The following is a 16,256-nucleotide window of genomic DNA, read 5'->3' as shown; positions in this document are numbered from 1 at the left end:
AACGGAAATACACCAGATTTGGCAGAAAGGTAGATCTTGGTCCAGAGAGATCTCTTTTTGTAATTTAGTGTAAATCTGTTTATTAGTTTTGGAGTTGTTAAAGAAAAAGAATTTATGTATATCTAGAGACACAGATCCGCGACAGATCCTCCACGGATCCGGGTGGTTTCGTGGATCGATTTGCTAACAGCAATGTCGTGATTGGCTGGCCACAACCTGAGAGGAAAGTGAGGCTGCCATTTTGTTCATAGGGACTCGGTCCCCCGAGGGGAAACTAAAATATTAAGGTGATAGAAGGGATCAGGGTAGAGGTACCCTGATCCCATGGGACTGATGGTGCGGTATGTGGGGTGAGCCCCTCATGGGCAAGAAATTGTCAAAATGTTTTTTTTAATGCGCAAGGATCTGCGGATGCACCCAGATGCTCACGGATTCCAATGGATTTGGGTGGATCTGCAGATCCAGACCCTAATTAAAAAAACATACAAATACTCACACACCCATTCACACACCCATACAGCCACTCACACACCCACAGAACAACTCATACACCCACTCACAGACCAACACAGCATCCACATACCCATAACCCATTCCACACCCACACAACCACTCATGGACCTACACAGCCACTCACACACCCACATAACCACTCACACACCCATACAGCCACTCACACACTCACAAAACCATTCACACACCCACTCACAGACCCACACAGCCACACACACACACACCCAATACAGCCATTCACACACCCACTCACAGACCCCCAAAACCACTCACACACAGCCAATCACAAAGGTTACAGGGACATTATAGTTAGGTTCAGATTTTACAAACACAAAACCATAAAAAAATCAGCAGTTATAGTTATCTCAAATAGCTATAACTTGTTCCCTTAGGTAACTATAACTCGCGCCCTTGCCATGCACTGCTAATTACCACACATATTACATTACTCATGATACCTTCTAGGACATAATTGATAATATCACTGCAACATCTGCAATTAAATTATTGATGAGAAAACTGTGCATGGCAGGGTCACGAGTTATAATTCCCTTAAGTAATAGTTACTTGAGATAACGATAACTGATGAATTCCTTATGGTTTTGTGTGTGCAAAATCTAACTATAACATCCATGTAACCTTTGGTTTTTTTTCAGTGCATAATTTTATATAACCTTGTGGCGGTCACCATTAGGTAGTTATATTTAGGACCTAATTTCTATATAAAAAGTGTTTTCTTACTTGCCTATATCTTTGGCACTGCTTGGCAAACCTTCACGAAACTTTCCCAAAAGAAATTGCCATTCACGTCTGCTGCTGTCTAAAACGTTTAAGGGTGATCCGTCCTGGGGGAATGGGGTGGATGTGGCTATATGAGGTCGAGAAAAAAGGGGGGTTACAAAACACTTCTTTCCCATTCATATTTCCATATGGATTTTGAACAGCAATAGTGCCGAAACTACTGGATGGAATTACACCAAATTTGGCAGTAAGAAAGCAACCTTTTTGTGTTTTGCTGTGCATCTGTTCAGTGTTTTTTTTGTGTTTCACGAGGGGAAAAAATGTGTATATATAGGGATGTGCATCCATCATGGAATGCCGGAAATCCGCGAGCCACACAGAGGAGTGTGCTTGGCTGAGTGCAAGCTGTTCAGAAACTATAACTGGGGAATTTCTATGCTTTGATACGTTTAAATGTATAACATCCCTGTAACCTTTTTAAGTGAATATAGATATAGATATTTATATGTTGTCTGTGTGTTAGGTTAAACATAAGTCTATGTGGAGGAGTTCCCATTTGTTTTGTGGAGTACCCCTCTAGCTGGGGAAGTGCATGTTTCTACAGATAAAGTTCCTCTTTGTCAGGGAGTCATAGGGTGGCTTTTTGTGCTATGTAGAAGAGTACCAGTCTCATTAGATGGGGCCCAAAGAGGCCGACACTGATCTGGTCTTGCTTATGCACCCATCTGGGGGGGACCTGGCCTGGCACATGCATTTAGCTTGCCACTGTCTGGAGTGGCACAGTTTGTAAAACAACAATGGCCTGGAATGTGGCTTGAGTAATTACCAATTGCTGAGATTAATTCTAGCATTCCACCAATCACCTTTTTTGTTTTCCTCAGTGCAAAGGGTATGCCCAGATGTGGGTCTTGTACTCGCTGCGCCATATGAATAAAGTTATACCTCAATGATGAGGCTGTAATTAGCAAAAACCGTTCTGGAGTTGTTTGTGTTCCCATCAGGAGATTCCTACAAGCCTAAAATATTTGTAACAAGTGACTTCCCCCTAGTAATTGCTCGACTTTTACTTCACCATAAATCTACATTTGAGGTTTAGTCAAACTGACCACAATTAGAGGAATATGTAGCACGAAAATTAATCTTTGCATAAAACATTGTACACTAATGTCACACGGTAAAACACTTACCAAAGATTCTTGTTGACTGGAATAAATCCTTCGTTTTGTGAACATTTTGTCAAAATAGCTGAAATGACTCCCTTTAAAAAATAAGGAAAAATTAAATGAATAAATTAAAAAGTGATAAAAGTAAGTCTTGCCAAAAACTTTGTACTGTCTTTTTCAAGAATGGTGTGATTCCATGCTTGTTTTTTCTTATTTAAAATGATGATTAATATAATATTATGATAGCAAAGGGCAATATCATTTAAGGAGAAGCAAGTTACCAAAGTCTAAGAAAATGTTAAGGAAAATACAGGTGGGATTCACACCAAGAAGAGTAGTGCGGCTATGTCCCAGTGGAAATGCCCTCCACAACTGTGCATATTGTGAATGCTTCCAAGACCACAGCAGCTACATTTGCAGGCATTATATGGCAGCCAACATCACAAAATAAAATGATGGACGGAGTGTTGAAACTTTTCAAACACTCACCCCCAGTCACAGATCTGGGTTTAATCCATCGTTATTTTGCCTGCCACGTCACCCCAGTTCAGTTCAACAGGTTGTGTTATTCCTCGTTGGGTAAGAGTTAGTGTAAAAATGTGAAGCATTATTATGCCTGTGATCTTGATTGTATGCAGACTTTTCACTGCATTTGAAAAGCCGACTGACATTTTACTGCCTGCACTGCAGCGCCTACCTAAACGCCACTGCAGTTTGAGGTGGTGAAATGTCAGTGGGCATTGTGGGGAGGGTAGAAGGGTTACAGGAGTTCACCTCTCATAAAAAAGGCATTTATCTTGTGGCAAACACATGGGTTGGGCTGGGTTGGATTGGAGTGGGATGGATTGGTGTGGATTGGACAGGAATTGGGTGGAATAAGGTGGATTGTATTGAGTGGAGTGGGGTGGGTTAAGGTGAATTGGACTGGAGTGGGTTGGAGTAGGGTGGACTGAATTAGGATGGTGTGAATTGGACTGGGTTTTAGTGGGATGGATTGAAGTACAGTGAAATGGTGGGGAGTGGGATGGACTGGAGCAGAGTGGGGTGGATTGAAGTGGAGTAGGGTGGAGTAGAGTGGTGAGGATTGGAGTAGAGTGGGGTGAATTTAAGTAGAATGAGTAGCAGTGGAGTAGAGTGGGTTGAATTGGAGTAGAGTGTGGAGGATTGGAGTGCAGTCCGGTGAGCTGGATTGTGGGGTTTGGAGTGGATGGGGTGGAGTAGATTGAACCTGGTTTGGGTGGACTGGATGGGGGGGACTGGGGTGGTGTGGGTTGGACTTGATTGGGGTGTGGTAAGGTGGATTGGAGTGGGTGGAATGTACTGAGGTGGGGTGGATTGGACTGGTGTGAGGTGAGAGGTTTGAGTGACGTGCATTGGATTGGAATGGGGTGGACTGAAGTGGGGTGGAGAGGAAAGGAGTGAGGTGGATTGGACTGAGTGGGGTGGATTGGACCGGGTGAGGTGAACTGGATTGGGGTGGATTGGACTGGTGAGGGATGGACAGTATTGGACTAGCATGAACTGGATTGGAGTGTGGTGGATTGAAATGGTGTGGAGTATAGTGGATTGGATTGGAGTGGGGTGGATTAAAGTGGTGTGGGATGGATTGGAGTGGTGTAATGAAATATGTGTTTTTGACCACTGACTTTGTGTTGCACCGCCTTGCACCTTAATTAGTTGTTCAGTGTTCACCAATTGCAGACTACTTTTTGTATTCAGTTTAGCTGCCTATTGACTTTATCGTAGCGTTAGACATTGCCTTGTTAAAAGCGTCTGTGTTTTTCCACATTGTAAACTGTGCTTGTTTTCGTATTCTTTCTCACCAAAGAGCTAGGCCTAATTATCACCGAACAGTTAGTCAGTCAGCACGATAAGAATGTACCAGACTTCTGTTTTCAGTGCAGGGAACGGTTTGGCCTTAAGAGAGACAATTTGGGAGACTGGCCAGTTCCAACCTGTTTCTTTCAACTCTGACCTACATTAGCCAGCATGTTTGAATATTTCTCTTTCATGGGAGTTTTTTTTTTTTTCAGAAAGCCCTCTTCGGTTCTTTAAGATATGAAAAGGTGGCCCTACTCAGTAGTGGTGGAATTTCCAAGACCTCGGTCAGGATTAGACGTCGAATGTCTGACTATCTGTCCTGTGAGGGTAGAGATCTCTATCTCGCAGTTGAACGGGGTCATCTTCTTGCTGGCATGAGAAAGATAAAGAGCTTGGTAGGCCCTACGATGATTAATTTTTACTTTATTCTTTGCTTTGCATAATCATAACTACATATATTTGCTGTGTACATTGCAGTTGAGAATCATTTTGGTATATTTTCATTTCATTGCTGTGACTAATTTTAAACATGTGCTTCCGACCTACTAATGTCCTTTTTTAGGAACCTTGTGGTGAAATAATAATAAATGTCTTCTTTGAACTGAGAAGTGCATTCCAGAGATTTATATCAGCTTGTTCATTAGGGAAAGCAAAACAAGTGGGTTGGATTAAGCTGAAACTAGATTGGACTGGGGTGGATTGGTGTGGGATAGACTGTGGTGAGGTGGGTGGATTGGTGTGGGTGGATTGGATTAAATTGGATAGGGGTGGGCTGGATTGGAGTGGGGATGGCTGGATTGGAATGGGCTGGATTGGAATGTGGTGGTTTGGAGTGGGGTGGGTTGGACTGGAGTGGGTTGGATTGGATTGTAGTGAACTGGAGTGGGGTAGATTGGATTGGAGTGGGGTAGATTGGATTGGAGTGGGGTAGATTGGATTGGAGTGGGGTAGATTGGTCTGGGTTGGGTTTGATTGAATTGGTGTGGGCTGGGGTGTGGTGGGTTGGAGTGGACTAAACTGAGATGGATTGGAATGGGGTGAGGTGAGGTGAACTGGATTGGAGCGGGCGGTCTGGAGTGGGGTGGACTGGTGTAGGGCAGATTGTTTTGGACTGGAGTGGGGCAGATTGTTTGTGATTGAAGTGGGGCAGATTTGTTTTGGATTGCTGTATTGGAGTGAGGCAGATTGTTTTGGATTGATGGGGAAATATTGGAGTTGGTGGGTTGGGAGTATTGGGGTGTGGTGGATTGGGATGGAGTGGGGTGGAATGGACTGGAGTGTGGCAGATTGGACTGAAGTGTGACTGAATGGAGTGGGGCAGATTGTTTTTGACTGGAGCAGGGCAGATTGTCGTGGGCTGCAGTGGGGCACACTGACATGTGGCACTTTGCTTTGAGTTGGAGTGGAGCAGATTGTTTTGGATTGAAGTGGGGTAGACTGGAGTGGGGTTGATTGTTTTGGATTGCTTTGGATTGGAGTGGGGCATTTTGGAGTGGGCAGATTGTTTTGGATTTGGGTGAGTCCAATTTTTGTGGACTGGAGTGGGACATATTGTTTTGGATTTCTGTATTGGAGTGGGGCAGTTTTTCTTTGGTTGGGAGTGGGGCATATTGTTTTGGATTTGTGTGTTGCAGATTGCTTTGGATTGGAATGGGGCAGGCTGGAGTGGGGCAGATTGCTTTGGACTGGAGCAGATTGTTTTGGATTTGGGTGGGGCATATTGTTTTGAATTTCTGTATTGAGTGCAGCAGTTTTTTTGGATGGGAGTGGGGCAGATTGTTTTGGATTGAAGTGGGGCAGATTGGAGTAGGGTGGGTTGGGAGGACTGGAGTGTGGTGGACTGGAGTGGATTGGGGTAGGGCGGATTGGAGCGTACTGCACAATTATGTGTTTTAAATTATAATTTTAAAAAATACTGATAAGAAAGAAACAATTTTGCTTTGCAATATTTGGAACAAGATAGTTATCTTTTGAGAACGATTCCCACGAGCAAAAACAAAACATAAGAGCAAAATGAGAAAAGAAGACTTGGCAAAATAAAAAAATAAAGTTAATAATAGAAAATACTACATTTCAGTTTGGCAGTTGGGACAGATTGGGGTGGAGCAGACAGTTTTGGATTACACTGGGGCAGACTTGAGTCTGACGGGTTGGAGTGGGGCAGATTGTTGTGAACTGGAGTGGGGCAGATTGGACTGGACTACAGTGGGGGAGCTAGGAGAGGACAGATTGTTTTGGATTGGAGTGCAGCAGGTTGCGGTTGGACAGATTGTTTTCGATTGAGCAGATTGGAGTGGGGCAGATTGATTTGGATTCGAGTGGGGCAGATTGTTTTGGAATAGAATAGAGTAGACTTGAGCTAGTTCTATGTTATTCTTATTGGTTCACTGCTCGCTATTCAGATTCAAGTATGTAAATCTATGAAAGTTGCAATACTGGAGAAAAAACAAATTACTTCCCCGTACACTGTGGTTCCCCAGCATTTAAATTGTTCATATAGTTACACATGTACCCACCCAACTCCCCTCCAGTTGCTCACCTCATTGATGTTTCTTACGTGTCAGGGGCTCTTTTATTCACTCATGCTTAGAAATCTGAGGTGTGAAGTTACTGGACAGGAGGAAAAGTGTGCAAGCTCTGCTCGACTGAACTTTGGTTATGCACAAAATGATGTGGATTGCTACTCAATCCTATGAGGAAATGCTATTACAATTTATTCAAATTGGAAACTTCTATTACTAGTTATAATTACCGTGGGATGGGGAAGATTCAAGCATGTGAATCTATGAAATATATCAATACTGGAGAACCATAATGTACAGGCAAGTAACTCGTTTTTTACCACATGAAAAGTCAACCTCACCCCACGCACGACCTCTGGCCGTGATTGGCTTGGTGTTGGCTGCAGGGCTTGGCCTGTAGCCAGGACTTCCATCAAACACTCCATGGGTAGCCAACCCTCCGTTTCGCATGGCCTTACGGCATGTGCAGCGTGCAGTTATTCTCACAAGTCCTGGCTGCACTCAGGAAGAGTTACTGACTTTGTCAAAGAATCACAACACCAAAATATAAAAAGTGGGTCTATTAGTTTTATCAAGGGGGGAGTATATCAATATATAAAAGATCTATCATCTTTCTCCAAAAATCACCAATATTTGTAATCAAATTTATATTTCCGTAATTCACAAAATGCAATGTTTATTTATAAAAATGTTTAATAAAGTTTTAATTAAAAAATAAACATGTATGTGAGTGTTTCTTTCAACATTTTTTTTAAGGCATTTTGTTTGTTGAAAAATGTTAAAAGAAAGACTCAGAGATGTTTGTTTTGAATATAACCAACATGTCTCTGAGTCTTCCTTTTAACAATTTTCAGCTCACAACATTCAATTATAAAAACAACCAGAAAATGGCCATGCACTCCAGCTCGTAGTGCTTTAAAATATGTTAGGTTCTCCTGGGGTCATGGATTTAACGACCCAAGAGACTTAGGGGGTGATTCTAACCCTGGCGGTCGGTGTTAAAGCGGCGGCCAACCCGCCAACAGGCTGGCGGTAAAAAATATGGAATTCTGACCCTGGCGGGAACCGCCAACACAGACAGCCACTTTAACACTCCGCCCGCCACGGCGGTACAAACAAACAGCGCGGCGGTCACTGCCAACAGCCAGGCGGCAGACAATGTACCGCCCACACTATCACAACTCACCAATCCGCCACCTTTTCCGGGGCGGGAGCACCGCCGATAAAAACACGGCGGAAACAGACTGCGAACGGGAAAACGCTCACCACTACGCACTCCAGAAGGAAGGAGGACAGCATGGAACCCGAATTAAACATCCTACCTGCTCTCGTCTACCTTCTCATCTACCACAAGTACGAAGTCCGGCGCAGACGACAACGGTGAGTACTGCACCTACGACACACGGGAGGGGGGAGGACGAAAGGTTACGGGCACACACATATGCGACCCCCCCCCCCCCAACTATGTACACACAAATGCAGAGCAACAAGTCACAGTGACACCACCCAAACACCCCTGAAAAATGCTAGGACATAATCAAATTTGGAATAAATATTTATGTACCAAAAAGCTCCTGAAAATTATCGGACAACCATGAAAGGTATTCACAAGAAAACAAATGACAAACACCTCAGTGTATAACTGAAGTAACAAGTCCTGCACATCCTACGAATTCATCATGTCCGTGGGCCAAAGTTTTGAGACACAAGGGCAAAGCCCACACAGGAGACCTGAGTCCTTTGGAGAGAACACTGCAGGGGCATCAGATGTAAAAACTACAGGCACCTCAGGGGGAAGGGAAGGGAGGGCACCACAGCCACATGAGTCCACGACGCCAGATCCACGAGGAGCCACCATGCCCACTGTACCATCCTGGGGAGTGCAAAGCCACAGTCTCTCAATGTCTCTACAGTGGGTGGGCTGCCCACTGTACCATCCTGGGGAGTGCAAAGCCACAGTCTCTCAATGTCTCTACAGTGGGTGGGCTGCCAACTGTACCATCCTGGGGAGTGCAAAGCCACAGTCTCTCAATGTCTCTACAGTGGGTGGGCTGGCCACTGTACCATCCTGGGGAGTGCAAAGCCACAGTCTCTCAATGTCTCTACAGTGGGTGGGCTGCCCACTGTACCATCCTGGGGAGTGCAAAGCCACAGTCTCTCAATGTCTCTACAGTGGGTGGGCTGCCCACTGTACCATCCTGGGGAGTGCAAAGCCACAGTCTCTCAATGTCTCTACAGTGGGTGGGCTGCCCACTGTACCATCCTGGGGAGTGCAAAGCCACAGTCCATCAGGTGGATGACAGTCTCCACTGGTCAAGGAGGAGGCATGGTGGGCACAGTGAACCATAAACAGTGATTGAGACGGCGGTGCCCAGCGGAGCGGTGCTTGAGAAGAAGGGCCCAGCGGAGCGGTGCTTGAGACGGCGGTGCCCAGCGGAGCGGTGCTTGAGAAGAAGGGCCCAGCGGAGCGGTGCTTGAGACGGCGGGGCCCAGCGCAGCGGTGCTTGAGAAGAAGGGCCCAGCGGAGCGGTGCTTGAGAAGAAGGGCCCAGCGGAGCGGTGCTTGAGACGGCGGGGCCCAGCGGAGCGGTGCTTGAGAAGAAGGGCCCAGCGGAGCGGTGCTTGAGAAGAAGGGCCCAGCGGAGCGGTGCTTGAGAAGAAGGGCCCAGCGGAGCGGTGCTTGGGACGGCGGGGCCCAGCGGAGCAGTGCTTGAGAAGAAGGGCCCAGCGGAGCGGTGCTTGAGACGGCGGGGCCCAGCGGAGCGGTGCTTGAGACGGCGGGGCCCTCTTCAGCGGTGCCTATCCTCACGGCGGGGCCCTGTTCAGCGGTGCTCTTCTGCACCGCGGGCCCTGTTCAGCGGTGCCTATCTTCACGGCGGGGCCCTGTTCAGCGGTGCTCTTCTGCACCGCGGGCCCTGTTCAGCGGTGCTCCTCTCCACGGCGGGGCCCTGTTCAGCGGTGCTCCTCTCCACGGCGGGCCCTGTTCAGCGGTGCTCTTCTCCACGGCGGGCCCTGTTCAGCGGTGCTCTTCTGCACCGCGGGCCCTGTTCAGCGGTGCCTATCTTCACGGCGGGGCCCTGTTCAGCGGTGCTCCTCTCCGCGGCGGGCCCTGTTCAGCGGTGCTCTTCTCCACGGCGGGCCCTGTTCAGCAGTGCTCTTCTGCACCGCGGGCCCTGTTCAGCGGTGCCTACCTTCACGGCGGGGCCCTGTTCAGCGGTGCTCCTCTCCACGGCGGGCCCTGTTCAGCGGTGCTCTTCTCCACGGCGGGCCCTGTTCAGCGGAGCTCTTCTACAGCGCGGGCCCTGTTCAGCGGTGCCTATCTTCACGGTGGGGCCCTGTTCAGAGGTGCTCCTCTCCACGGCGGGCCCTGTTCAGCGGTACTCTTCTCCACGGCGGGCCCTGTTCAGCGGTGCCTATCTTCACGGCGGGGCCCTGTTCAGCGGTGCTCCTCTCCACGGCGGGCCCTGTTCAGCGGTGCTCTTCTCCACGGCGGGCCCTGTTCAGCGGTGCTCTTCTGCACCACGGGCCCTGTTCAGCGGTGCCTATCTTCACGGCGGGGCCCTGTTCAGCGGTGCTCCTCTCCACGGCGGGCCCTGTTCAGCGGTGCTCTTCTCCACGGCGGGCCCTGTTCAGCGGTGCTCTTCTCCACGGCGGGCCCTGTTCAGCGGTGCCTATCTTCACGGCGGGGCCCTGTTCAGCGGTGCTCCTCTCCACGGCGGGCCCTGTTCAGCGGTGCTCTTCTCCACGGCGGGCCCTGTTCAGCGGTGCTCTTCTGCACCGCGGGCCCTGTTCAGCGGTGCCTATCTTCACGGCGGGGCCCTGTTCAGCGGTGCTCCTCTCCACGGCGGGCCCTGTTCAGCGGTGCTCTTCTCCACGGCGGGCCCTGTTCAGCGGTGCTCATCCAGCAGGTCAAGGGAGCCAGACCTGGCCTGGACTCCCTGCTCAGTCGCCCTCGGACCGTGACGTTTCTGGACCCTTCAGGGACGGACTCCTGGCCTCCTTAGTGTCCTCCTTCCCAGCTGGGATGTGACATGTGGGGTCCACCTTCTCCGCGCTCCTGCTGCCCTTCCGCTCCTTTGATGGGGCTCTCGGGCCCTTGCCTCCCCTAGATGGTGTGGGTGGTGAAGTGGCCGCACATTGCTCCTTGGGGGCAGCCCTGTCGGTCCTCGCACGGCGGCCCTTGTTTTTGCGGGTCCTCTTGCCGGGGGGGGGGGGGCTGGACGTGTCCTTGCTGCTGATCGATGTGTCACTGCTGGCAAAGGGTGGGCTCCAGAACCCATGCACAACAGTGACACATGAAGCTGGGCTGGTGGTGGCTGCGGTGCTCTTGGGACTCTTTGCAGATGGAGGGGGGAGCTGATCGGGGGGAAAGAGGTCAAGACTAGCCAGGAAAAGTTTTTTAGGGCCAAGGTAAAGGGTAGGAGAAGTGGAGATGGAAGTGGAGGAAGAGGAGGTGGTTGTAGGACAGTCAGGTGTGCTGTCATTGGGTGAAGGTGCTGGTGCTGTAGGCTGTCGTGAGGTGGATGGCTGTTGGGTGGGTGGCTGCCTGCGTTTGTGTGTCTTGGAAGAGGGGGTGACAGACACAGTGGGAGAGGACACAGGGGACGTGTAAATGGCAGTGGGGGTGGTGACTGCACGAGTGTGGACTGTACTGGAGGGTGAGGTGGTGATGGAAGCACTGGCTGATGTTGGGGTGCATGCAGGTGTGAGTGTAGACGTCACAGGGAGGGAGGAGGGAGACGAGGAGGAGGGGGACACAGAGGTGGTTGTGACTGTTGGAATGTCTGCATCTGGGTGTTGCTTGGGTGAGTGTTTGTGGGATCTGTGGTGCTTGTGTTTGGATGAGCTGCTCTTGGGTGTTGAGGTGTGTGCAGGCTGGGCTGATGGTGTGGACGGGATAGGCTGAGGAACAGGAGACAGAGAAAGGCTGGAGTAAGTAAGAAGAGGGAGGCTGGAAACAGGGACAATGGCTGCCATCAGTGCTGAGGCCAGAGCAGTGAACGCTCGTTGATGGGCAGCCTGACCCGAATGAATGCCCTCCAGGTACGCATTGCTCTGTTGCACCTCCCTTTGCACACCCTGGATGGCATTCAAAAGGGTCGTCTGCCCAACAATGAGCGTCCTTACCAGGTCAATGAGCTCCGCACTGAGGGCAGCAGGGGCAACAGGGGCAGGGGCTGAGGTGCCTGGGGCGAAGGAGACGCGCGCCTTCCTGGGCGAACGGGCACGGAGCGAAGACTGAGGGGCTGCTGGGAGGGCGGGGCTGGTGTGCTGGGTGGCGGCTGTACCTGTAGAGGCGGGGGGCACGGATGTTGCCGCCACCGCTAGGGAGGTCCCATCCGAGGACGTGTCGCTGTCGCTGCTCTCACCAGCGGTCCCCGTCGTGGTGCTCCCCTCGCCCTCCGGATTACTGGTGCCCTCGGTGTCTGTTCCTGGGCCCACCGGGGCCTTGTGTCCTGCAGCTCCCTCGTGCTCCGATGCCAAATCTCCTCCTCCTGATGATGCTAATGCACACATGCACAAGAAGATGAAGAGAAAGGGTGGGGGGAGAAAAAAGAAGACCAGGTTGAGTGCATGCAATGTCAACACCGTTGGCGGAGAGGACAGACACAGGAGCCTAATGCACTAAGCCGCGCAATCGGGGTACACTACTCAGTACTACTGACTAGGACAACAGGCCAAGAGACGTCAAACGCGCACATGGGAGATGCTGGACCTTCAATGGCTGTACTTGTCACCCTACAGAGGTGGGGGCCGGGGGCACAGGGCCATGCCTAAGGGAGAGGACTACACTACAGAAAGCGCCCTGGCCTAATGTCACCCACAGCCCTCCTCCCCCACCCAGACGCCTCCACTGCGCAGAATGATAGGAGAATGTGCTGATACTCACCCCCTTGTGTCTGCTGTGATGTCTTAAAGCGCCCATCCAATTCAGGGTAGGCCACCGCCAGGATCCGGGACATCAGGGGGGTCATGGTGCGACTGGCACCCCTCCTAGGTTGGGAGGCCATCCCCAGCAGTGTTTCGGCGGTCTTCCTTGTTCCGCGGCGGATGTCCTCCCACCTCTTGCGGCAGTGGGTGTCCCGTCTGTTGTGGACCCCCAAGTTCCGGACTTCCTTGGCGATGGCACGCCAAATCTCGATCTTCTGATGGGCGCTGACCTATTTGACATGTACAGGGTGGAAAGGAGGAAATCATCAATGACCTGTATGTTAGATGTGATTGGCCCCCACCACAAACTTTGCCATATGGCACATGCTCTCATCTGTCGGGCGTTGCACTCCTCATTCGCCCCCCACCCCACCAACTTACATCCACCCCAAACCACACAGGCATAGCCCATTCCATGTGCACCCGGTGTACTCACTTGTTGGTCTGGAGGACCGTAGAGTAGCGCATACTGGGGGAGGACCCCATCCACGAGCTTCTCCAACTCTTCAGACGTGAAGGCAGGGGCCCTTTCCCCAGTCGCAGCAGCCATTGTATCTTCCAGACCGAGGTCACAGCAGCACTTGCAGTATAGTTCCTCTCCTGTGGATGATCAGGTCTCGAGTGATTAATCAGATAGAAAATGGCGGTCACGCCCGCGGCGGTGCGTACCGCGGCGGTGCGTACCGCGACCGCCGGCGCACATCGTCATTGGCTCCTGAAACCCATAGGGTTCAATGTTAACCAATGCGGCTTTGCGCCGCGGTCTTCGACCGCCTACCGCCACGGTGTGCCCCGCCAGCGCATTGACCTCACATCCCATTGTCCCACTTCACAGGTCAGGCAGCCGCCATTTCAAGGGCCTACATGGCTTAATTTTGACTGCGACACACAGGCCTAAGCCTTGCATTGCCACACATACACGCCTTTCAACCCATTGCCATTCTTTAACTGTGCAAGCTGTCTGTACGTACCTGTGGTTTGCCTGACTCTGTGCTCCATGTTGTCCTTCCTAGGCACCGTCCGCTGGGACTTGCGAGGAGAAGGACGAATCCTCGCGTGTACCGACCGCTGGTGGACCTGTCGACAATGGAAGAACGCCATATAATACTTCGATACAGACTTGACCGTGCCACTATCCATGAACTGTGTGCCCAGCTGGAGCCAGCCCTGATGTCCCCCATCCGCCAACCCACAGGGATTCCCCCTCTGGTGCAGGTTTTGTCAGTCCTCCATTTTTTGGCAAGTGGGTCATTCCAGACAACAGTGGCCATGTCATCTGGAATGTCTCAGCCTATGTTTTCAAAGATTTTGAGCAGAGTGTTGTCTGCCCTGATGAAACTCATGCGGAGCTACATCATTTTCCCAGAGGAGGGTGACTTGCCTACAGTGAAGGGTGATTTCTATGCCCTTGGACATATCCCCAACATCATTGGTGCCATTGATGGGACCCATGTGGCTTTGGTACCCCCAAAAGACGATGAGCAGGTGTACAGAAACAGAAAAAGTTATCATTCGATGAATGTCCAGGTGGTCTGTTTGGCTGACCAGTACATCTCCCATGTAAATGCCAAGTTCCCAGGGTCAGGGCATGACGCGTATGTGATGCGAAATAGCAGCATCCCCTATGTGATGGAGCAGCTACAGAGACAACGTGTGTGGCTAATAGGTGACTCTGGTTACCCCAACCTGCCTTGGCTACTGACCCCAGTGAGGAATCCCCGGACCAGGGCAGAGGAACGGTACAATGAGGCCCATGGGCGAACTAGGAGGATCATTGAAAGGACCTTTGGCCTCCTGAAGGGCAGGTTTAGGTGCCTGCATATGACTGGGGGATCCCTGATGTACTCACCAAAGAAGGTGTGCCACATCATCGTGGCCTGCTGTATGCTTCACAATCTGGCATTGCGACGTCAGGTTCCTTTCCTGCAGGAGGATGGTGCAGATGGTGGTGTTGAAGCAGCTGTGGAGCCTGCAGAGAGTGAAGAGGAGGAAGACTCAGAGGACGACACAGACAACAGGGACAGAGTAATAGAACAGTATTTCCAGTAGCACACAGGTAATAATCACCCATGCCATTTTACATTTCCTGAAAGCCTCCTGCATCTCAACTTTGTCGATTTCCCCCCAGACCTATAAACATGATGTTTGATTTTCCCTTCCCTTTTCTGTGCTGTATGAGCCACTGAGTGACCTCGGCTTGGTTGGCCCATGGACTAATGCTAAGTTACCTCGGTATGTGTAATTCACAATGTTAATAATACGTAATTGATATGTAATGTGTCATACATTTGTAAATAAGACAGGCTGAGTCCTGATTGATTTCAGTGCAAAGTGTGATTTATTATTAGTGCATAGATATTGGTACATGATAGTGAAACAGTGATGGGTGGGGGTGGAGTAATGTCCATGGCGGAGTCCAGTTCTCAGTCTCACAGGTGCATTGTCCATATGCCTGTGGCAGGATGGAGCAGGGGCAGTTCAAGGTTTGACAGGGTGGCAATGTGGAACAGTGGGAGGACTTCAGGGGGTATGTGATGCTGGCGGGGGACTTGACATCCTACTCTGTCGGTTTTTTTGATCTCAGGCTCCTTTTGCGGGGCGGTTGTTGTTCAGCAGGAGGTGGGGTTCTGGTGGGCTGTCGTTGTGGTGGGGCCTCCTGTCCACTAGCGCCGGCGGAGGTGGTAGGCTGTTCCTGTTCCTGGCTAGTGACAGGGGCCCTGTGTGATGCCACATGGTCCCGAAACGTGTCCTCTATACGTTCAGGGCCTGGACTATGCTCCCCATAGCGGTTGAGATGTTGCTGAGTTGGTCGCTGAACCCCATGTAGCGTTGCTCCTGCTGTGCCTGGATGTCCTGGAACCTGGCCAGTACCGTCGCCATCGTCTCTTGTGAGTGGTGGTAGGCTGCCATGATGGTGGTGAGGGCCTCTTGGAGAGTGGGTTCCCTGGGCCTCTCCTCCCCCCCCTGTCGCACAGCAGCCCTCCGAGTTGCCCTGTTTCCCTGGGCCTCTGTCCCCTGGACGGTGTGCCCACTCCCACTGCCCCCAGGTCCCTGTTGTTGTTGGGTTGGTGGGTTACCCTGGGGGCCCTGTAGTGGTAGACACACCGCTGCTTGACCTGTCCTAGAGACAGAGGCATGGGCCCGCTGGGTGGGAGCTGTGCTGTTGTTCCCAGAGGGGGTTGGGTCTGCAGTGGCCTGTGTCTGGGTGAGGGGAACCGACTGCCCAGAGGTCCCCGATGGTCCGGGCTGGTCGTCAGGTTCCAGGTCGACAGAGCTGCTGTCATCACTAGGGGCCTGTTCCGGGGGTGGGATGGACATTTCTGGTCCCTCCTGACCGGTGTGTTGTCGTTCGGGTCCTGCATGGGGTAAGAGGGTATGGTTATTGTTTCTGTGTGTGCGTTAGCTTGCGTTTTATGGGTGCCCTTGTCCCCCAGTGCTGGCATTCCCTTGGGGGAGGTGTTGTGAGGGTGTTTTGTGGGGGGGGTGATGGGTATGTGCAGTGGTCATGCTTAGGTGATGGGTGTCCATAGTTTGGGGGTGGCATGCAGGGGTTGGTGTTGGGTGGG

The 16,256-nt window shown here is 51.1% G+C and overlaps 1 protein-coding gene across 1 annotated transcript in view; it reads right to left on the bottom strand.

Moving 5' to 3' along the window:
- HGSNAT (heparan-alpha-glucosaminide N-acetyltransferase) overlaps positions 1 to 16,256 on the bottom strand; it is a 307,063-nt gene that overhangs the window by 50,526 nt on the left and 240,281 nt on the right. Inside the window, exon 16 of the mRNA XM_069208519.1 lies at positions 2,442 to 2,512. Within this exon, the coding sequence (XP_069064620.1) occupies positions 2,442 to 2,512 (71 nt within the window). The remainder of the gene's footprint in view (positions 1 to 2,441; positions 2,513 to 16,256) is intronic.

Source organism: Pleurodeles waltl, chromosome 9, assembly GCF_031143425.1.
Source record: "Pleurodeles waltl isolate 20211129_DDA chromosome 9, aPleWal1.hap1.20221129, whole genome shotgun sequence".
Classification (NCBI taxonomy): Eukaryota; Metazoa; Chordata; class Amphibia; order Caudata; family Salamandridae; genus Pleurodeles; species Pleurodeles waltl.
This window is presented reverse-complemented; position numbering and strand designations above follow the sequence as displayed.